The sequence below is a fragment of the Pelophylax lessonae genome, assembly GCF_965119305.1.
Source record: "Pelophylax lessonae genome assembly, chromosome: 6".
NCBI classification, from domain to species: domain Eukaryota; kingdom Metazoa; phylum Chordata; class Amphibia; order Anura; family Ranidae; genus Pelophylax; species Pelophylax lessonae.
This window is the reverse complement of record NC_138773.1, coordinates 147,078,999-147,103,046: the sequence shown is the minus strand read 5'-3', so window position 1 is coordinate 147,103,046 and position 24,048 is coordinate 147,078,999. Positions and strand designations below refer to the sequence as shown.

At 44.0% G+C, this 24,048-nt stretch overlaps 1 protein-coding gene across 2 annotated transcripts in view; it reads left to right on the top strand.

Moving 5' to 3' along the window:
* Positions 1-24,048, top strand: part of NUBP1 (NUBP iron-sulfur cluster assembly factor 1, cytosolic) — a 198,911-nt gene that overhangs the window by 5,056 nt on the left and 169,807 nt on the right. The window contains exons 3-4 of one of the 2 annotated variants that reach the window (XM_082261930.1): positions 4,103-4,236; positions 19,759-19,827. In XM_082261930.1, the coding sequence (XP_082118056.1) occupies positions 4,103-4,236; positions 19,759-19,827 (203 nt within the window). Of the gene's footprint in view, positions 1-4,102; positions 4,237-19,758; positions 19,828-24,048 lie in introns of those variants that run through there. The other variant, XM_082261929.1, reaches the window with a different exon arrangement.

Sequence of the window (24,048 nt, the reverse complement as noted above, 5' to 3'; positions counted from 1 at the left end):
TCTCATATCTGTTTTTCTAAGGCTAAGCAATGAAGGGTATCTAGTTTTGGGATTAAGAGGTCCTGTAGAAAGTGGGCCATAGAGTCAGAGGAAGTTTAATCCCCCTTTCCATATAGTTTTGAAAGGTTTGCATTACCTTAAGAGAAAGGGCTCCCGATTGGGTGCGAATTTTGAGAAAAGTTAGTGAACAAATTAGTGGGCTGAGTTTCGCTGCAAGTTTAGATCCTATTTTATTTTTATTTTTTGACCTCCGTGGTAAGAGTTAAATTAAGGGCCAGCCTAGCATTTTAAAGTTGGGTCAGTGATAATTGAAAAGGGTGCTTTTTATGTTTTTTACTAAGTTTTTGGAAGTCCAATTCCAGTTTGGAAATCTCTACTCTTCGTTGTCTTTTATGATTCGTTGTCAGCTGAATAATTTTCCCCCTAATAACTGCTTTGTGAGCTGCCCATAACGTGTCTGGAGATATAGCCTCTGTATCGTTAGTTGAGAAATAAGCTTTAAGCTCTTCGTCGATAAGGGCACATTGAACTGGGTCATTTAATAAGGATTCATTCAACCTCCAATGAAATGACGTTGAAGATTTGGGGGAACAATAGATTACCAGTATGACCATGGCATGATCTGAGAAAGAAGTATCTCTGATAAATGCTTTGATGGTAGAGGGAATTGCCGTTGGGGGAATAAATATGTGATCGATCCTGGCATGTGAGCTGTGTGGGTGAGAAAAGTGGGTGAAGTTCCTGGTTTTAGGGTTCATCTCTCTCCAGATATCCACCAAACCTGAATCATGTAACAATTTAGTGATGCATGTGCTTTGTTTCGTGGGGTGTTTGAGGCGAGACCTACCCTGATTTGATTTATCTAACATTTGGTCTAGGGCTATGTTCGAGTCTCCTCCCATTATCAACGTCCCTTCGGCCTATGGAATTATTTTGGACAATAGTGAGGCAAAGAATGCTGCCTGGCCACGATTGGATGTGTTATAAGATGGGAAAGAGTAAGGGATACATCCTTCTGGTGGGATCCATAGAGGGTACCCCCCATTGGGATCTCCGCTAGACATGGTTATAGAAAATGTTACATGTTTGGTGAAAAATATCGCAACCCCCTTAGTTTTGTCAGGGGCATTGGCTAGATAAAATTGCGGCTATTTTGGGTGGTTAAACAAGGGATTGTAGGTATCCGGGAAATGTGTTTCCTGAAGCAATAATAAATTAACTTTTTGAGAGTGATATGATTGAAATTCCTTTACGCCTTTTGATCAGAGAGTATAAGCCTTGCACATTGTGTGTGGTGATCCTCAGCGGGAGAGTGAATTGGTCTCTGGGATTCATAATTGCAGTAAGAAGTTAGTTGCTGGCGTTCAATAATACACATACCATCTGAGCGCAGGGAGTGGTGCTGAAAGAAAGAGGAGAAAAAGGGCTAGAGGAGCGGGAGGAAAGGGAGAAGAAAAGAACAGGTTATTGCACATAATGAATAACATTAACATTTCACCAAAAGATTGGCCTTGTGCCGACTTATTCCCAAGATGATCCACACCCCATGTGGACATCAATCCGCCTCGACATGTGGAGAACAGCCCCATGTGGAGGAGCATGGGTAGGCCCACTCCTGCCTATGTCCTGGTGTGATAATGTTAGTTATTGTGAAAATCTCACAGCAGTTGTTAGCCTCTTATAGGTGAGCTTCGGTCATTAAGTGTGGTTACACGAATGGTGGCGATGGTATTCACCGTTAGGGTGCCTTAAAGTTGATATAGAGTCTGAGTCGCCAAAGTAAGAGAAAATAGATGATGACCACAGAATGTCGGTAGTGAAGGGTAAATGTCCTATAGAAACAGAAGATGTGGACAGTAGCCCCTTCTGGGGTTTGGTATTCTAGACTCACCAGTAGACCCTGCTATGATGAAACAATAGAAACCTGACAGCAAAGAAAAAAAAAAAAATGTGGGAGAGAAGTTTAATCCAATGTCAGCCAACAATTATAGAAACATTAAGAGTTCCAGCAGGAGGAAGAAATCCAGGTCCCCATCAGGAGAAAAGATGTGGTTGGAGAGGTAGTTGTCCTTCGACTTTGTCCAGTGGTCGGCGGCGGGGGGGGGGGGGGGGGGGGAGTCTTTGGCCCGTTTTTAGTATAAGTAAATTCTAAGTATAGGAGAATGAAGAGGTTACCTCAGTGAGGCCTGGATTATCAGAATTCCCTGCAGGGGATTGTATTAGTTCGTCCAGTGTCCTTTCCAGAAGGGACACTGTGGATGCCTGGGAAAGAGTGCTGGCACATCTGAGAATGGATGGGCTGGCTAGGACTGACCTGTTAGTTGGGATCGGTCCTGTGTCTGCAATATAGTTACATAGTTACATAGTAGGTGAGGTTGAATAAAGACAATAGTCCATCCAGTTCAACCTGTGTAGGTGTGTGTGGCTGTACTCATCACACATACCCCTGAATGTTCTGATCCTTGAGATGTAAGTCTAAGAGTCTTTTGAAAGCCACCATACTACCCGCAGAAACCACCTCTTGTGGTAGAGAATTCCACAATCTTGTAGCCCTAACAGTAAAGAACCCCCCACGTTGCCTGTGGTTAAAACGCTTCTCCTCTAATCGCATTGTATGCCCTCGAGTCCTCATGCAATCCCTTCGAATGAACAGCTTTTTTTTTTTTTTTATATTTTTTATATTTTTTTTTTATCTTCCTCTACCTCGCAGTTTATGCTGCCATGAGGCGCCACTGCCATCTTGGGGCCTCCCGTGTGAGGAGAGACCGAGTCCAGTTCCCGGGACAGGGCTCTCCTAACTTGGCTTCCTGGCATTTTTACGGGTGCGCCCCAAGTCCTCCAAATGGTTGGGAGAAGTGCGGGGCCCGTACTGCTCGGTAATCCTGCTGATTAGCGGGATAGACGGCCAGAGGAGGGACGGAGCTCTCGGACTACGCGTCCATTAGGGGAGCCTCCACGCATGCGCCTGGTTCTAGCTTTTTAAATCAAGTGAGTGTGGCATACGCATGTAATATTACTGACCCGCAACATGGGTTTGTTTTTTTTCTTCTTTTTGTTTTTTTACTGCTCTATACGCAGCACATGTTTATACGTCTGTGTACACAGGCCCAATAAATCAATGGGTTGCATTTAGATTTTAGATCAGTTATAAATGTGACGTTTTTAGGCTTCTGTGTGCAAGAGGCCTATAGCTGTGTGTCAGGTTTCAGTTTTAAATAAAATAAGTAACCTCTTTCTATAAAAAGGCTCTTATTTCTAAATTGAGACTGGGGTTAGGGAGAGCTAAGCACTTTCATGCTCTGGCAAACTTATCCGTGGCTTTGTCCCACTCCCTGGATGCAGTGCTAGATGCTTTCCCGTAGCTTCGCAGCTGCTAATGCTGGCATCTTCTTCTGGCCTTAATAGGCCAGCCTGTGATGAAACTCCCGTGCATTAATGATGGATTTAAACCATCTATACACTAAGCTTCAGTATGCACTGCACTTGTGCAACAGGCAGTGGCACTTAAAGCGGTTGTAAACCCTGTAAAAAAAAAAAATAAATAAAAAAAAAACCTGCAAGACAAAGGCATAATGAGCTAGTATGCATCGCATACTAGCCCATTATGTTTAACTTACCTTAAAACGAAGCCCCGACACGGACCCCTGGACATCGATGCGGGCGCTGCCATGATCCCTCGTCGTCTCTTCCGGGTTCGGCGGCTCCGGCGCGCTGATTGGCCGGAAGAGACGGCTCCAGCGCGCTGATTGGCCGGAGCCGCGATGACGTCACTCCCGCGCATGCGCGCGGGAGTGATTTTTCCGGCAAGCTCCCGGCAAGTTAATTGAAGGTCCCCCCGGACCTTCAGAGCGCATGCGCCGCTCGCTCGAGCGGCTGCATGCACTGTAAATATCTCCTAAACCGTGCCGGTTTAGGAGATATTATTTGTACCTACAGGTAAGCCTTATTATAGGCTTACCTGTAGGTAAAAGTGTAAAAAAGCGGGATACAACCGCTTTAACATTTTATTCTGGAAAAGAGAAAAAAAAATGTTTTGGGTAGGAGAGAAAGTGTATTCCTATTCACTAGTAGCCTCTTAATTATTTTTTTGTTGTCATTCCAGCTATAGAGCAGATTAAAGAAAAGATGTCTACAGTGAAACACAAGATACTTGTACTTTCAGGAAAAGGAGGAGTGGGAAAGAGCACATTTAGTGCTCACTTGGCGCATGGGCTAGCTGAAGATGATGGCAGACAGGTAAGTCTTGTTTTAGCTTTTTTACCTAAATAACAGTTAAACAGTTTGGCACAACTACACATATGCAAAATCCTAAAAGTGTTTTCTCTAAAGCATTCTATTTTAGTAGCACATCCTCCCTCCCCCCCCCCCCCCCCCCCCCCAGAATAGCTTTATTTTCTGCAGGTAAAATAATCTATACATGTATTTAACTTTTGATGAAGATCATCTGTAACTCAAAGAGAGCAAGATGGGTTCATTAAGCAGTCTATCCCATATCTTTTCAAAGTGTGGATGCTTTTGTACCCTATCCATATACAAATCAGCATGGATGATCTCACTTAAATACTGGGCACTTTTACCCAGGTCAATTTTCACCTTTCAGCGCTGTTGCGGTTTGAATGACAATTGTGCAGCCATGCAACACTTTACCCAAACAAAACTCTTATCACAAATAGAGCTTTCTTATGGTGGTATTTAGTTACCACTGGGTTTTTTATTTTTTGCTAAATAAACGAAAAAAAGACTAAAGTTGAAGAAAAAAGTTTTTCTTAGTTTCTGTTATAAAATTTTGAAAATAGTTGTTCTTCATAAACGTAGCTCAAAATGTATTTTGCTACACTTTGGTGAAACTAACCCAAATCCATGTATGTTGACTTGTTCTGTGAATTGATCAGTTGTGGTCGGTTAATAAATGATGATTAGGACTGCGAGTATGGTTAAGTCGGTGTGGTGTGCCGGAACCGATGTAGGGGGTAGGCCTGTAAATAAAAGAGGGCTCCCAGAGGGATAGTGTACCAAGGAAAAGGGTGAAGGTGGGTGGGGTGACAGCGTGTGATGCGGCAGGCGGGGAGGGGAGGAGCAGCGTCTTAAAGGCACGCTAGCTCCTCCCACAAATACAGGCCTGCGGCCTAACACTTGTGGTCGGTTAATTAATGATGATTAGAACTGCGAGTATGGTTAAGTCGGTGTGGTGTGCCGGAACCGACGTAGGGGGTAGGCCTGTAAATAAGAGGGCAAAAAGGAAGCAGTAAACACACTTATTCATGACACAACTTATGATACAAGATTCTTGAAAGCCAACCTTACCTCTTCCTCCAGGTGTGGGATGTATGCGTGGAAAATAGCTGATTCCCACCGCCCTAGTTCTTAATTATGTGCCCTGGCGTATTGGCACTAGAAGCAGCTGAAGCCGCCCCTATTCTGAACGAATGTCCGGAATGCGATGAAGGGTCCCAGCCTAATTCAATGCACAACGTGCGTATGTAAAATATAATTTAGTAGTGGTTAGGGGACTACCTGACAGGGAGAATAGCGGAGAGCTGCTGGGAGTGTCCTGAGCTGGTAGATGTTTAGGATTTTTATAGGTCACCAGTTAATCTCGGTCGGGTAGAAGGGATGCCAACGGATGGCATATCTGCCCGGTCTTTGAACGTCGGAGTGAAAGGACGTAGTGGTCCTCTACCTACCTAAAACCTCTTGAGGAGGCATGATTGCCTGACTGACTGGGTCGCAAAGGTGAATTCTCCGGGTCTAAGGAACCCATAAAGGCTGGATGCCATGGTGGTTTGATGACTAGGTTTGTATGAGGTTTGAATGGTAATGTGACCAGTACGCCAGATAAGGTCCGGAATTTCTCATCTATGGGCAAACGTTTGTTTGTCTCGTGATGATCTACCTTACTAATACCTTTCAATACATTCTTCACCGGGTAAGCCCTGAGGAAAGGAGAAAGGCTTGGAGCAGATGACAAGTTGTGGTGTTGAATGCCAGACAAGTAAAGTTTGATCGTGTTATATGAAAGTCTGAGCTGAAAGGTGGCAAAAAGCAGAGAATGCGACCATGGTTTAACTGAACGATCGTGTAAGTCGAATTCTACTGGGAACCTTGGAAGATGGTCATGGCTCTGACGTAAGCCCTCCTGGTGTTCGTAGATAAGGCTACCCGAGACATTTGACACTGTGTGCCAAATCCGGGCTAGCCCAGGATCAACTTGTAGAACTTGGGGAACTTGTGATGTGTACGCAGAAGAGGAAGAACTTGTAAAGTGTCCGCCAACCAGGACAGCCAGCGAACTAGCCTCATAATGATCAAAGAAGATGAAGGGCCCTAATCGATTACGTTGCAGGCTGCCCTGTTGACACTGTAACACTTCACAGCCATTCCTGACCAGGATTTGCCCCATGCGAAAGCCGCCGTCACTATCAGGTAAATTCCTAATAGGGCCAAAGTCTTGTGAAAGGCAGGTAAGCTAAGAGACTCTTCCAGCCAACAATCTCTTAACCAAGAGTTTTAATATGTTGCTGCAAACTCGGTACCGGCGGCTGCGTCTGTCCGGAAACTGGGGATTGGGCGGATAACGGTGGGATGAACATAGAGACCCCATTCAAGTGTTCCAGGAATTCCATCCACATGGCCAGGTCTGCCCTAGCCGGGGAATCTGAGTGACCAAAAGTTCATCTGGAAGGCCTGGTAATAAGCCCAATAGCCTAGAAATAAAGGACCTACCTTGGGGAATGATGCGCATCGCGAAGATCAAAGAACCTACCAGGATTGTAGATCCTTACGAGTAAAAGTTCCAACTTGTAGGAACTTGACTACGTCCTTGCGAAAGCGCCCAAGCTTGTCCATGGGGAAACTAGACTGCGTGGTGTTTGAATCAAGTGTGATGCCTAGGAAGACTAGCCTAGTGGTGGGGTTCAGTAGTCTTGTCTAGTGACAGGGGGACGCCTAAGGTAGTAACAGTGCTACAGTGCCTTGAGACTGACAGGGTTGCAGTCGCTATGTTCGACCAACTGGAAATCATCCACATGATGTAACATCGGGGGGCACCTCTAGACATAGAGGAGGAATCAGCAAAGAGTCTCAGCAAATGTGTCAAATCTTCTCGGGCTACTCTTGGCCCCAAAAGTGAGACTAACAGCAAAGTAACATTCCTCTGCCCTTGACACCATGAACATGCCATAAGGAGGGACAAATGGTTAACAATTTGAAGGCGTTGGAGTTATCGGACTAACTGAGCCATGCGGCCCTACCTGCCTTCAAGATTGCTTGAATGGCATTATCCATGGTGATATAGTAAAGAGAGAATTTGTTAGATGGAATGAGGGCAATTCAGGCTCGGGTTAGTGGACGAACGAGGAGCAGACAGATTAATGACAAGAAGGGCACATGGATTTGGCATGGGCGCGAAAGCATATGGAACAGACGTGCAGTAGTCTGCAGGCGCTAAAATTACAGGCACCTCCATTAAGGTGATTGCATAAATGAGCCAAATAAACGACTGGACGACCAAGCTTGTCCCTTTGGCCACGTTGATCAGGCTTACTAGCTCCCCCTGAGGAACCAGGAAAGGAGGGATCGGCCTCTGAGGGGCACAGGTTGGCAGTATGAGAGGTGGAAAAGCAGACTGCACAAGACGGGGGCACTAAGCCTGCAAAATATCTGAAAAAGAGTTACGAGCCCAAGAGGCTCCAGTGAGAACGGATGTTAAACTGGGCCAAGGCTGCAACTGCTTTGCTGATACAGACTTGTGGAAGTGGTAGAACAAGAAAACCCCTGTACTTGTGGCCTAAGTCAACCACTTCATGAAGGTATAAATCGAATACCTCCCGGCATAGCAGACGCACGGAGCACGCAATGTCCCTGTAGATGCCGACGGCTAGGACAAAATCTGGTATGGTAAGCTTTTGTTGAGTCTTGGGTCTCTGGCCTTCATTACGATGGCCAAATCACCGTAATTGTACACCCAGTTTCCTACAACGTCTTGGGAGACAATCAGCAAGGAAACCAGATTCATGTCCTTCCCATCTAAGATGTCCTTGCGGAGGGCTGGGGGGGGGGACCATGTGTGCTGGGGTAATGACTGGGGAAGCAGAAGGGGAGAAAATGGCGAGGCTGGGGGCCTACCCTGTCAGCTGTTAGGAGCGAGAGCCTGTAACGGCCTAGAGGGAGGTGGGACCACGTGGGATGGCCAGCGTTTCCAGTTTGGACAGTCTGTCACTGTTTGACTGTAGTGATCACAAAATGGTGTCTAGCGTCCCTTGTATGTCCGTCCTAGCCCCCCGAGAGCTGGTACCCAGTCCAGGATCCCCAGGATGTGCTGAGAGCCGTACGTGTAGAATTCAGCCTTCTTGCCGTAGCTGAAAAAGGGGCGCCCCTGTGGCGCAAAACAGACGAAATCCTGGGGATGGTCCAGGGTCTTAAAGGGCCTGGTGTGGAAGGTTCTCGGAATTCCCTGGGGGTACCAGTTCTAACAGGGGTGGTAGGCCTAGCGGGTGTGCTTGGGGGAGACGACCCTTCACCTATGTTGGCTGCTTGAGACACGCTGAAAAGAGAAAATAACACACAAAGGAAAACTTGGGTTAAACAACACCATTGAGCTAAAACAGAACTGGCTGGCTAACTAGTGCCGAGGCGAAAAGCTGACTACCCCGTGACAGGTGAGGCCCTGCTAGTTGCTGAGCGGCAGGTGAGAGGCTCTATCTATGATTTGGGCGTGGGGCACGAGCCACTAGCGTGGTGGCGGGGCGTTGGCCTCTCCGTGACTGTAAAAGATTTAAAACGTGTGGCCGTGACAGGTGAGGCCCTAACTATGATCCTAAGAGATGGGTGGATGCGAGGCACTAACTATGATTTGGCCCGAGGGCGAAAAGCTCCGTGTTAAGATTGGGGAGTTGGCCTCGCGGGCCCAGCTACCAGGGAGACTAAGGCCAGCGCCTAGCCCTGAATAGCCAGTTCTCTAACCCTATACGGGGGCTTGACGAAGGGGTAGTGCAACATACCTAGCGAAGAAGTAGTGGTAGTACACAACGTAGTAGCATAAGTAGTGTAGTAGTATAAATAGCGGTAATACCCACGTGTAGCAGTGTATATGGCCGTAGAACAGGCGGTAGTAACGGCATTAGTAGTGATGAAAATATTGTATAGCAATAAATATGGTAGTAATAGTATCAGCAGTGATGTAGCGTGGCCGTATAGTAGCGTCCACAGTAGTGACATGCATGACGGCACGTATGGCAATAGTACACGTAAGGTAATGGTATTGGCAGCGTGTCCGTAAGTGTAAGGCAGTAGCGCGTGCGGTAGTAATCGATAATATAGCAGTGTATACCGCCATGGTGCACACAGTAATGGCAGCACCATAGCAGTGTATCAGTACGCAGTTAGTTGTGGTAGTAGCAGTGTAGCTGTTTAAACAGTAGTACACAGAAATAGGAGTGTAGCAGCACGTATAGTAATAGTCCAAGAGGTATCGGCAGTAACAGTAGATTAGTGGTAACATTGCGGCAGTACGCATAGTAAAAATAGTATTCTCAGAGTAGTAGTACGCATAGTAACCATAGAGTTAGAGTAGCAATACCCATAGCAAAAATAGTATCAGCAGAGTAGCAGTACCCCTAGTCACAATAGTATTAGAGTAGCAGCACCCATAGTAACAAAGCAGTGTCCATAGGCAGAGCAACAGTACACATAGTAGCAGTAGTAAAAATAACAGCATAGAAGTACACAGCTAGTACCAGTGGTAAAGACAGTAAGCGTAGGGAAAGGTAAGAAGCAGGGCCGTGGCCTGGTACAGGCAAGGCAGAATAAAGCCCCCCCCCCCAGGACCCCTCGTAAGAAGCAGGGCCATGGCCTGGTGCAGGCAAGGCAGAAATCAAGCCCCCGCAGGAAACCCTCCCCCAGCGGTACCTGCCGCCCGGCGGCCGGATGGATGGGCCGCACGAGCGGATGATGCCAGTGCAGGAGGCTGGAGGCAGGCTGGAGGGAAGCGGCAGTGTCGGCGGCTATTGCTCATCGCTGCGGTGCCTGGAGGACCGGAAGTTCGGCTGTCTGGGGGTGACATCGTGCGATACGGCAGGCAGGGAGGGGAGGAGCAGCGTCTTAAAGGCACGCTAGCTCCTCCCACAAATACAGGCCTGCGGCCTAACACTTCTGATGCACTGGCAGTATCTCACTTCACGAGGCCCTAAAATGCCAGGACAGTAGAAATACCCCCCAAATTACCCCTTTATGGAATGTAGACACTGAGGTATTTAGTAAGATGCATGGCAAGTGTTTTGAAATTGTAATTTTTTTTTTTTTTTGTCACAATTTCTTTGAAAATTAATTTGAATCAATTTTTTCTCACTTTTTTTTTCTTCCCGTCACCAGTGCAGTACAGCATCATATGACTGGTGTGACAGTGATCAGGGATACTGACAGGGATAACTGCATGTTTTGATAAAAAAAAATAAACACAAATTTCGACACAAATCTGTTACTGAACATGTCAAACTTTATTAACAATTTTAACATTAAGGGCTTGTTCTTCACACCTTAACTTTGCGAGAACTAATAGGAAAACTTCAATTGCAGGGACATTTAGTTTCACATCATTCTGATTGTGCATTAATGCATAATAAACTGCTGCAGTAGTGCACTCAATCACTGCAATAATTTGAAATCGCTACTGCAGTGCAGTCAGTGCAAAACTGCTAGAAAAAAAAGCTAGGCAACACAGCAGCTACACAGTGGATTGGACTGGAGTCAGTGGACGACCACTGCAGTATGACACTCACTGCAACTACTGCAGTCAGTGCAAAACTGCTGGAAAACAAGCTAGGCAACAGCTAGAAAGTGGGTTGGATTGGAGTCAGTGGACTACCTCTGCAGTATGGCACTCACTGCAACTACTGCAGTCAGTGCAAAACTGCTAGCAAAAAAGCTAGACAACAGCAAGACAGTGGATTGGAGTGGACACTACTCTTTTCATATAAATCCATATTGCTGCGCCAAGTGACAAAAATCAATAAAAATAAATCAATAACAGTAATTTAAGTGTGGATAATACAAATGAATCAAAAAATGTGAATATAAACTAAATAATCACAATATAAATATACAAAAGTGAAAATGCAATGAAAAGTGCGTGTGCAAAAATGATCAAAAAGTGCAATTGTCAAATGATCACAAAAAAGTCCCAAACCCAATCCTAATCGAGGAGAGAGTCTTCCAAATATTCCAATCCGTGATCCAGTGAGGTAAAAGTGAGATCGTGCTCCAAACACTTCAAACTGGTGCTCTCAGTGACTGGTGCTGGAATAGCAGCTGACCTCAGGGATAGACTCATAAGAGTCATACAAGCATCGGTATAATTTACTGGGCTGCCTGTCTTTTCCACTCCGCATCTTCAACCTTCCCTGAGCCAGCTTTCAGGGTGCGATGACACTCAGCAAAAGAAAGGGAGAGGAATCTAATGCTCTCAGTTTTTAAATATTTATTGCAAGAACCAGAAGTAAAGCACTTACATCTGCAGGCACTTCAGACAGTGCGGGCTGCAAACAGCTGATATCGTCTATGAGGCAAACCTTCCTGGGTCTGTAGTCCAACGAGTAGGCTCCTCCCCTGTACACGTTACGTCATGTGACTTTGTCAGCGGGGGTGGAGCCTAAATCGGACGTACAGCCTAAATGGTGCAAGAAGAGGAAGTGACCGCCCTACTCCTGGAATCAATACTCCATATGCAGCGCCATGCCAGCAACTCTATTAGCACTCTGCATGACAGCGCGGAGACGTCGGCAAACTGCACAGCGGACACACCAAAAAGCAACAAGCATCTCACAGATAGCATGTTAAAAGCTTGTCACACATTGTTAAAGGATGGTAATCCTATACATAAATCACAGGAGCCTACTTGCGTCAGTTCCCAGGAGGTTACCTCTATGTCAATGTTAACTCATGAAATGCCTCCTATCATCATACAATCTAAAACCATTTATTATTACACTCTGGCTTAAATACATATTAAATGCACAGTAAAAAATCATCATTAATATATATCTCTAAAATTGTCCAATACCATAATGACCTAAAATTAAAATAAAATTACACAAAAATATATTTATGTACTTTTAAATAACGTATATAAACAAGATTAATATCCTCTTCAATACATATAATTTATATTAAATCTGTCTAAAATGAATATTAAACCTTAATAGTATACCAGAAATTATGGTACTTAAAATTATTATAATTATAAAATAAAAAAAAAAACTTCCGATTGTAAAAATATTTCAAGGAGCCTATTTATCACTAATAAAGCAGTTGAGGTCGAACTCAATATTTAATCCTCTAGGTGCCAAAACCTTAGTTTCATAAATCCAGTACGACTCTCTTCTGCTTAATTGTCTAATATAATTCCCACCACGCCAATGTTTAATCACTCGTTCAATCCCCCAAAATTTGAGGGAACTGGGATCTCAATCATGAACTATTCGAAAGTGCTTGGAGACATTGTGTGTGAGGGTGCCTTTCTTGATATTTTTTACATGTTCACCAACTATCACATTGAGGCTTCTAGATGTGCGTCCTATGTATTGAAGCCCACAGCCGCACTCAAGCATATAGATCACCCCTATAGTAGCACATGTTATCAGATCTTCAAAAGGGTATTTTCTACCTGTACTCTTAGACACAGGAACTGAGTGCCTGCATGCTGAACATCTACCGCATGCATGAAACCCAGCGACAAATGAGAACAGTCCCTCCTTCCTGTATATGGGAGGATCTATTACCCTCTGGTACCAATTTATCTTTTTTTTTTTCCATTACATTTTTTATTGAGTTTAAAAGAGTACAAACATAACATAAGTCAACATGGCAAACATAGCAAAATGTCAAGTGGCAACGTGGACAGTGGCATCAGTTAGGGTTACAGGTAAGATACATAGTAAGGAAGTTGGCTATATATATCTCAATATTACTACAACAACGAAGCGAGCAAGCATCGCAGCACTTGTCCAGGATATAAATGGGTTGAGATGTTTTGCGCAGATCTCAGGAAATGGAGAAGGAACAAGATTGGAAGAGAGAGGTGGAGAGATAGAAGAGGAGATAAGATGGGAGGGTGAAGGGAGAAGTTGAGGGGAGGGTGGAGGAGGGGAGGGGAAAGGAAGCAAAGAGGGAGGAGGGGAGTACTAGGTGGGAGGGAGGGGAGAGGGGGAAAGAAGAGAGGATGAAGAAGAAGAGGAAGAAAGGGGGGGAAAACGGAGGAGAAGAGAGATGAGGAGGAGCAAGCGGGAGAGCATGGAGGGAATTGAGGGAAAAAGGGGGGGGGGATGGGGAGTGAAGGGGGGGGGAATAGGAGGGGGGGGATGGGGAGGGAAGGGGGGTGGATAGGAAGGGAGAAGGAGAAGGGGGGGGGAGAAGGAGAAGAGGAGTGGAACTGGGGGGGATAGGAAAGGGAGGGAGGAGAGGGAAGAGGAATGCGTTGTGAGAATAAGGAGAATGGGAGAAGGAAGAAGGGAAGGTAGGAAGGAAGAGAAATGCTGCAGTTTATAGGATTTAGATAGTGTGGTTGCTCAGTATGAGAGAATAACAAGGTACTACTTTCCCAAGGAGCCACATCCAATAAAAGGGCTTGTACGTATGCAAGTGACCTATAAACAATAACAGCAACAGAAGGAAAAAAAACATCAACAACAGGTCAGCAGAGCATTATCCAGTAATCAACTAAACAGGTAGGTCAATGCTTACCCGAGATCCAGGAGGACCACAAGATCCAAGCTTGATGAAATCTGGCGCCATGGCCTGATTTTTGTAGGCAAGCAGCTTTTCGTAAGTGTAGTTAGTTTTGACCAGGGCAATAACCTCTGAGGCATTGGGTACCACATTAGATTTCCATTGTCTAGTTATGAGGCTGCGAGCAGCCAGCAGTAAAACACATGGGTGAGGTAGGCTACTTCACCGCATCCTCTCCAGCATGGTGGTGAATCGAATTTACCTTTTAATGTTGGGGCTTTCTTATAGATTTTTGGCCTATCTGGTAGAACTGCACCAAGCACTTTATCTTTCTTCAAAGTATTCCAATGTTTATTCACAATCTTCTCGACCTGCTTGTATTACACATTATAGTCCATAATGAGCTTGAACTCAAAATCCTTATTGTCCCTTCTTTTGTTGTTTTTTGTTGCTATCAAGGATCCCCTATCAATTTGTTGCACTTGTCTTCTGACCAAGTCAATACTGTCTGTTGTGTATCCTTTTTTCAAGAACCTTTTGCCCAAAAGTCCAGATTGGGCCAAATAATCGGTTTCATTGGAACAATTTCTTCTTAGTCTGACAAATTGGCCTTTGGGGATATTACAAAGCCAAACTCTATGGTGACAGCTATCAACTGGAAGATATGAATTTCTGTCTGTAGGTTTGAAGTGATTCATAGTATACATTCTTTCCTGGCACTTGAAAATTTCCAAGTCCAGGAATACTATATTCTAATCACTCTCAGTCCAGGATAGTTTAATGTTCTTATTGTTGTTATTCATCCTATCCTTAAATCTGTTAAACGACACATGATCACCTTTCCAGATAATCAGGAGATCATCAATGAATCTCCTGTAACAAATTAATTCTGGTGGACAATCCTTGAGAATATACTCTTGTTCCCAAAATGCCATAAACAAATTGGCGACACTTGGGGCAAAAATTTGCCCCCATAACAACGCCTATTATTTGGAGATAATAGTGATGATCATACCAAAAATAATTGTGCTGAAGGCAGAATTTGAGACATTTTAATAAATACTTTCTATGCTGATTTGAGAGTTCAGAATATTGTAAAGCCCATTTAGTAGATTTTAATGGCATCAGAATGTCCTATTATTATATACAATAACCCCACATCTGCTGTGGCCTTTATACAATGCTTCAAGGCATTGGATCACATGCTTGGTGTCTTTAGTAAAAGCCCAAGTTTGTGAAACTAAGGGCTGAAGAAAGTAATCTATGTACTGGCCTAATCTGGCACACACTGAGTCGATCCCATTAATAGTGGGTCTCCCAGGTGGTTTATTGGTGTCTTTATGGATCTTTGGTAGAAAGTAAATGATAGGAATTCTAAAGACGGAGGGATTCAAATAAGATCCCTCCTTCTTATTCAATATTTCTTTATTAATCCCTTTCTTAATCAACTTAGTCATCTCCTCTTTAAATTTAACTGTTGGGTTGTTATTCAATAGCTGATATGTTTCTATATCTGATAACGGTCTCTCCATTTCTTCCTTATAATAGGATCTGTTCATTATAACCAGACCACCCCTTTATCTGCTGGTCATATGACTGACAACCTTTTTATCTTTCTCAAGATCTTGAATACCTTGTTTAATCCACTGGGGATTTGGAATTTTACGAATCTTGAGGTTTTCCAAATCGTCAGCCACCATGTTTTGAAACGCCTCAATGTATTTTGTATCGGTATTCACAGGATTGAACACTGCTTTATTCTTTAGAGTACTACTGGGGGTCTAGTATCCGGTTTGGATAAAAAGTATTTCTTCTGATTAATGGTACGAACTATTTTCTGCAAATGGATATAAGTATCAAACTTGTTCAGGTTTTTGGTGGGTGCACATTTCAAACCTTTATCCAAAAGTTTAATTTCTTGATTATTCAACTCCTTGTCACTAATGTTAAAAATTCCTGTTACTACTGGTATTTTCTTTTTTTGGCATTTTCTCCCTGCTCTCAGCTCTTTGTCTCTTCTTGGATCTTCCAGGGTGTTGCCATTTGTCCCTCGATAGGACCATGGCCCCCCCTGGTTCCCTGAAAAAACATTCTGGGGTGGCTCTCTATCTTGGTCATACAGTGGAGTGAATCTGCTATCTGTAGGGATATTAAACATTTGTGGGTCATAATAATGGCCACTATCCCTTCCTGGATAAAAATCTTTGTTCAGGTGCTCTTCTGGGCCACTGTTGGTATTGCGCTGGAGGTTCTCCTTGCCAGTACTGGTTATAATTACCTCCTCTCCCTCTTGCAGGCCCTCCCCTGTAGGGTCTTCTACCTCTCCCATTACCTCGATGGGGGGGAGCCGAATTCTGATAGGTGTCTCTATTGGGACGCGGTTCTTTGGGTGTTCCCTGGTGGCCTCATGAATGAGCCCCTTGTGCAACTAGAACAGGAGCACTTGGGGATTGTACCGAGATTTCCCTCTCTGGGGTGCTTTCCCGTGATGCAACTCTTTTCAATACTCCCAGTTAAAGCGGAGTTCCGGGCAGAAAAAATATTTTTTTACCTAAAAATACCCCCTGGACAGTAAAGGCTAGTGCATTTAAGCAACGATAGCCTCTGAACTGTCCCCTGTTTCACTTACCTGTAAGAAGAAATACTGAAAATGTCTTGTCCAGCGCTGCCATCTCAGGTGTGGGCAGCTGAAGCCGGAGCGTCCCTCTTCGTATCCTCTTCCTGGATGTCTGTGTCCCATACTGCCCTACTCGTCACTTCCGGGGCAGGCGCGTCATCCCTGCACAGATTCTGGGCATGCCTAGAAGCTGTTCAGCAGGGAATGACTCCGGTGCAGGTGTATTGACTTGACTTCTGGGATGAATGATGCTCATCTCTCAGGAGTCAATGCAAGGAGGAAGTGACATTGTGCGCCATGTCCGCAGAGGGAGGAAGAGGAAGGAAGGTAAGTATATTTTCATTAAAAACAAGGTAAGTGAAACAAAAAAAAATGTTTAATTATCCAATTCTTTTTTTCAGGTGTTTTTAAGCTAACGGGCGGTGGAAAGTTCATTTTTAGGGTGGAACTCCGCTTTAAGTAGAACAATATTATACTGCAGAAAGCAGAACATTTCAGCATGTCCATGGTCACCTGTTAAACGGCTTCTGTTTTTTGTTCATATAATGCTAGCACTTCATAAACATGCTCAGGAGGAGAGGAGGACAGAGGAGCAGAGAGAGAGAGAGGTATCTTGTAGCAAGTGAAGCAAGTCTTTTGTAGTGTGCCTCATTTTCTTTCCACTACTGAAGAGGATCACTTCTGTCAATTTCTGGTTCCTTCAAATAGAGATGAATTTCATCATCCAGTCTCATTATTGCAGATTCAGAAGAAATTGAATCCTCCGCATGAGGCCCCAAAAAACACTGAAAATGTCCTGATCAATTTGACCACGATGAAGAAGATTCTCTTCTCTTCGTTGACGTATTTTTGGACATTTTTCTGTTTTTGCAGCATGCTGCTCTTTCATATTATCAAAATAGTGATCTGAGCTTGTCTTTTCGGCAGGAACCTCCTGCACCTCCTGTTGAATATCTTCTGTCACCCATTGTTTTGCCTTTGCCAATACATCATCAAAAGAGAAAGCATTGTTCTTTTATTAAGGATTCAAAAGACTTGCAAGCACAACATTTTTAATCTTTTCATGCTTCTCAAAACCTATATCAATCAAATCTCTTTGGCTTGACAGACCATTATTTGAAAGTTGGAGGATATTGTGTGCCATGACACTGAGGTACATATCAAGCCTCATTCCTTTCCGCAGGTTTGCTCCACTGTCTCGAAGTAGCACAAGCATCACTCTCTTTGTTGATTCCCCATTCTTCAAACATTTCTCCACTGTACTCACTGTCGAATACTTGCATCACTTTTGTATCCAACACCAATTGCCTTTTTGTCCATCCGCTGTCAATGAAGTGGCATGTAAGAATCATTAGTGACTCGCCTTACTCTGTGTTTGTCCTGACCAGCAGTCAGTCATGAATGAGAGTGAGTTGACAGCATTCTCTGGTTGCAGAATAGCCTTTACTTTGTCAACGACCTTTTGGTGAATCCTTCCCATCATTTCTGTTCGATAATACTTCTCACTCTTCAGTGTGTAGCTTGGCTCAAGTATGGACATCAACTGCTGAAATCCTGAGTCAGACACCATTGTAAATGTCTAGTTATCAGTGACCATCATCTCTGTAATGACTCTGTCCAGCAGTTGGGATCTTCCATCTGAATCTAGACAGTGACACCTGTTTTTTTCAGAAACATATCTGTTATTGTTGCCTGGGATAGTGGAGGAGGTATTTCGAAATCACATTACATAGTTACATAGTTAGTCAGGTTGAAAAAAGACACATCCGGTTTCATTGACATTGATATTCATTTTGTTTTTTCTGTGCTGCATGATATAATTCAATATGATGAACTCTTAGATGGGCCCAAATATTTGACATATTTTTGTTTTTTGCAGTTACTGATCCCATGCTTATGATGTTTGTACATGTGTTGCGCACTGCTGCTTTTCCTGGAGAAGTTTGAGACGAGAAATATTCCCAGACCACACTTTTACTTTTTCTCTCCCTTATCCATCTCCATTTCAGTTTGAAAGACACAAAAAAGATTAAAAAAAATGGCTTGCTGAAGTTGCTGGCACCCTGTTGTGGGTTGGTGGCTGACGCCTGGCAGTGTGGGTTGCTTGCTGGCACCCTGTTGTGGGTTCGTTGCTGACGCCTGGCAGTGTGTGTGGGTTGCTTGCTGGCACCCTGTTGTGGGTTGGTGGCTGACGCCTGGCAGTGTGGCTTGCTTGCTGGCACCCTGTTGTGGGTTGGTGGCTAGTGCCTGGCAGTGTGGGTGGCTTGCTTGCTGGTACCCTGTTGTGGGTTGGTGGCTGACGCCTGGCAGTGTGGCTTGCTTGCTGGCACCCTGTTGTGGGTTGGTGGCTAGTGCCTGGCAGTGTGGGTGGCTTGCTTGCTGGTACCCTGTTGTGGGTTGGTGGCTGACGCCTGGCAGTGTGGCTTGCTTGCTGGCACCCTGTTGTGGGTTGGTGGCTAGTGCCTGGCAGTGTGGGTGGCTTGCTTGCTGGCACCCTGTTGTGGGGTGGCTGGCTGCTGTCACCTTGTTGTGGGTTGGTGGCTGACACCTGACATTGTGGGTTGCTTGCTGGCACCCTGTTGTGGGTCGCTGGCTGACGCCTGGCAGTGTGGGTGGCTTGCTGAGTTGCTGGCACCCTTGTGGGTCGGGGTCTGATGCCTGGCATTTTGGGTGGCTGGCTGGCACCCTGTTGTGGGTTTGTGGCTGACGCCTGGCAGTGTGGGTGGCTGGCTTGCTGCAACACTGTGGTGGGTGGCTGGCTTGGGGTCACCCTGTTGTGTGGGTGGCTGGCTTGGTGTCACTCACCCTGGCCTGTTGTGGGTGGCTGCTGGCTTGCTGGAACACTGTGTAGTCACGGTGGCGGGTGGCTGGTTTGTGGCTGGATGCTGGCGGCTTGCACCCTGTTCTGTTGTGGGTCGGATGGCTGGCGGCTGGCATACTATTTACACAAATATACAATATAGTAACACTGCATTATTGTGGAACTATCTAGTTTACATTAATACCTTTTTAAATATGTGCTGAACACTTTAACTGGACATATTCAGATAGCAACAAGTTATTATAGGCAGTGTATATAACAATGCAAAGAATAAAAAGTGAAAATCATGCAATATAACGCATGAAAAGTTAGTCTGTATCCCCGTGTGCAATCTTGCATAGAAATAAATATGCTGATGTGTATGACTTGGTACTCCAGGTGAAATCCCACCACCTCCTAGAGCTCCCTGCATCAGAATAACAATCTGTGTAAGGCATCATTCACACGGGCGTACCATTCCATACACCTATGCAAATTGGCCATTTTTTGCCTGCTTTTGGTTGGTCAATCTAGTGCAGTAATGCAGTAAATAATTTACAGTATGTGTGAATAATTGTTTCCATTGTTTATATTTGCCTCAATCATATTTTATTTCTTGCAGATTGCTTTGCTTGATGTAGATATCTGTGGGCCATCTATTCCAAAGATTATGGGTCTAGAAGGAGAACAGGTAATTTTAAAAATCTTAGTGAACTATAACCTAATCAGCGCAAACTAACTAACACAATCTTAATCAGCGCAAACAATCTATGAATACAAGTGAATATAACCCACTTGCTGCTTATTTAAAAGTGTTCTCACTCACTTCAACTCAAAACTATATAAATAGTGCAGCATAACTAGAATTAATTTGACAAAGTCATACGTTATTAAATGTAACTAAAAAATGCAGCAATAATATATCAAAGTCAATGATTGTCATTTAAAAATAAACCATGAAAGTAAGTCAAAGAAAACACACAGTACAGGGCCGGGAATAAATCAACATTTCATTGTGCTTCAAAATAAAGTGACAAAATGCTGTGATCTTCCACCTCCGTGTTTAAATAATAACTGTGCTCATAAATTGGTCCTCCACCAGTGATTAGATGGCAGCTCACCTTATACTTGGACCCTCTGGTGAAACAGAGGTCTAAGTAAGCAGTCCCCTAATGCTGACAGCTGATGGGTCATTTGTTGTAAAGGATGTGGCGGCGCCGCTCCTTAACAGCCCACTATTGTGAGGAAAGATGGGGAGGAGCAGGAGGAGGGAAAAAGAAGAAAAAAAACATGGTATAGTATTAATGTGAAAAAGGCCTGCAATTTCAATCCGGTTCCATTGAAGTCTATAGAGATGAAATTTGCATCACACTAAACTCGCACAGGACCCTTCTATTAACCACTTTACCACCGGAGGATTTTCCTGCTAAAAGACCAGGGTTTTTTTTGCGATTTTTTTTACTGCGTGACTTTAACGGACAATCACGCGGTCGTGCGACACTGTACCTAAACGAATTTCATGTCCTTTTTTTCCCACAAACAGAGCTTTCTTTTGGTGGTATTTGATCACCTGTGCGATTTTTTGATCACGCGCTATAAACAAAAAAAGAGCGTAATTTTTGCAAAAACAACAATATTTTTCACTTTTTTTTATATGAAATTCCCCCCCAAAAAAATGTAAAAATCAAAATTTTTTAAAATTTTCGGCCAATTTGTTTTACGCTACCTATGTTTGGTAAAAAAAATCGCAAAAAGCGTATTTTGATTGGTTTGCGCAAAAGTTATCGCGTTTACTAACAAAGGGAAAGATTTTTGTCATTTTTGGTGTTTTTTTTTTTTAACGAGTAATGGCGGCGATCTGCGATTTTTTTTTTTTTTTTGCGGTACTGCGACATTGCGGCGGACAGATCGGACCCTTGACTGACATTTTTGACACTTTTGGGGGGTACCAGTGACATTACTGCAGTAATCAGTGCTATATATATGCACTGTTACTGCAAAAATGACACTGGCAGGGAAGGGGTTAACAGTATTGGACAGGGAGGGGTTAAGTGTGTCCTAGGGGCGTGTTTCTAACTGTGCAGGGACAGGTCTACTAGTGTAAAAACAAAGATCAACAGTTCTACATAGTAGAACTGTTTGATCTTCACTTTTACACAGGGAGAACTGACAGGCGGCTTGTTTACATAAGCCGCTCTGTCTTTCTCCCGCTGTACCGGCGATCGTAGTGTGACCGGCGGACATCGGGTCCGCCAGTCACACTCCCGCACTCCTCCGTGAACGAGCCGAGGCGGGCCCGCTATTGGCTCTGGAAGGAGTGACAGGCGAGCGACGTAGACCTACGTCACTCTGCCTGGCCGGGGCCGACTGCCGCAGTAAATATACTGTGCGCAGTCGGCAAGCGGTTAACCGGATCAGATTTACAATGCATAGATGTGAACGGCCTTCATTGAAAACAATGTTTTTTTCAGATGAAATGCAATCTTTGCCTTTTGGATCACATCTGATCTGCATAGAATACGCATCAGTGTAAACGGGGACTGAAACTGCAGCCTATTAGCAAAGTGCTGACACGGTCTTATCACAGTATCCGTTAGGAATCGTCCAATTATCGGCAAAGCCGATATGCACTTTCCCCGATATATCGGAATCGGCCTCGGAGGTTACCGATATTGCCGATATTTCTGGAAAGTGCTTTTACCGGAGTGATGCCTGCAGCTAGAGGCATCACCCCGGTACAGGCGTCCATAGCCGACGGTTGGCTGTCTTGTAATGACAACGGATGCGGCTGAAAAGCCGATCGGCTGTCTTTACAAGGAGTGGCAAGCGACGTCCCATTCCCGCCACCTTCCGCAGCTTGCCCGGGTCTCCCGTCCCACCGGGAGACCCGGACCAGTTTCCCCAGGCACTCAAAGTACTGTAGTCTTTCATAAACATACCGTAGATTACACGGAGCATGGGAGGAGCTGGAGTGCAGAAGGCTGGAGGGGCGGAATTCAGTTCAACTGGTGAGGCGGAGCTGGATTGCAGACGGATAGAGACTGAGGCAGAGTTACCAGCAGAGCCAAGTGCCTGGTTTTGGGCAACCAGCCGTCACGGCCGCTGTCCTCGGCAGGACACCGCCGAAGACCCGATTTAAAGCTGCATTCGGCTTTGATCTGGTCTTCCTGTAAAAACCCGGAAGTGATGTCATGACATCACTTCCGGGTATTCGGTGCCAGATTTTAAAAAATGACCGCATTCAAAACAGCCAAACTTTGCTGTTTTGAATGCTTTTAAGTGCAGAGGAGGGGTTTGGGTTCTTGTAGACCCCCAGATCCCTCCACAACAGTACCTGTCAAATGTAAAAATACATTTTTTTTTTTTTTTTTTTTTTAAATGGCCAAAATATCTGTATCGGTCGATCACTAGTATCCGTATCTTACTAACTAGGTGCAGTTCTAGGGAATCTGAATAGTTACAAATTGTGTTCACACATTACACTGAACTGCAGGATTGCAGCTGTTTTATTAATTTAAACCCAGGCTCTTCAAGTAGTGGCATCTACAAATATCCTGCTGAGGATGCTCCCCTTAGATGTGGAGCTCCTTCAGCTCCGTGGTCCTGACTTTTGTCTCTTTTGGATCTGAAGAGAAGGTATACTGTATCCAGACAATCTGAATAAGAGTACGGAGCCTTTCATTAACTCTATGTATCATGTTGTATATATCTTTTTAAATTATTGTATTCATATTCAAATTTTATACTTATGATTATTAGACCTATTTTCAATTTAATGAACACTATGTAGTGTATCTCGTGGTTATACTTGTTCTTAGAGACTTTGTAAAGCTGAAATGCCCTGGATTCATAGACTAAACACCCCTTTTTTGGGATGGTTCGTGTGAGAGTTTTGAGACCAAGATTCCCTTTTTAATAGTAGTGTGTTTTTCGTTTTTTTTTTTTAATACTAAATAGTCGCAGCTGTATATTTAGGATCATCTCACACACCATAAAATATATGTAGACCCTAACAACCAACTTGTCTTCTCTTACCTTGATTGTGTTTTGTTTTCTCTGTTTGAAAAGTGAAGTGCAAAAAATACCTGTTGATCATATCAGAAATTTAGAACTGTCTTGTGCACACTTATGGGTTTTCTCAAGATGTCTACTTAGACTTCCCACTTCTTATGTTGAAGTTCAGAATAATCTGTATGTTTTGTAAAGGATAGGGGAGTGGGGATTGTTTAAGTATTTAGCAAAGGACAGCTGGGCAGGCTGGCATCACTCTGTCCAAAAAATGCTGTGTTACCAACCCACACGATTTAAGAGCGGAGTACATTTCTTGCAGATCAATAGGTATTCTTCTGTACTGGTTGTTAAAAGGGACAAAACAGGCAGAAAATGTGCATATATTTCAGCGGCGTAATGATTTTCTTTTATTTGCCCTGACATACACTTTTAAAACTGCATAAATTAATGTGTTTTACAATATGGTAATTCGATATTTGATTTTGGCATAGCCCTCTTGGACTAAATACATGAATTATTGTTACACCAAGCTTTGCCACCGGATGGCACCAGCTCCCTTGGAAAATATAGCAATGTTGCATTATCATTTAGAATATTTGATAGACTCCTTCGTTTCGATTTTGCTTAGTTTTTACACAGCATATATTTTAATCTGAAGAATATATTGTATGAGTTACTTGTAAGACCTTGTATTCCTATTTTTGCAATTTCAACATGATGTTGTCTGATATAAATCTAGAATGTTTAATGCTCATTATGTAATGCCTCCATTTTCAACATTGAAATCACATGTGTTAGGAGAACTTGTAGTAGGCCAGGCAGACACATATATATACCCACACACTGTCAGGGTATACTATATATACTGTATGCCACACATAGTGTCAGGGCAAACAGATAC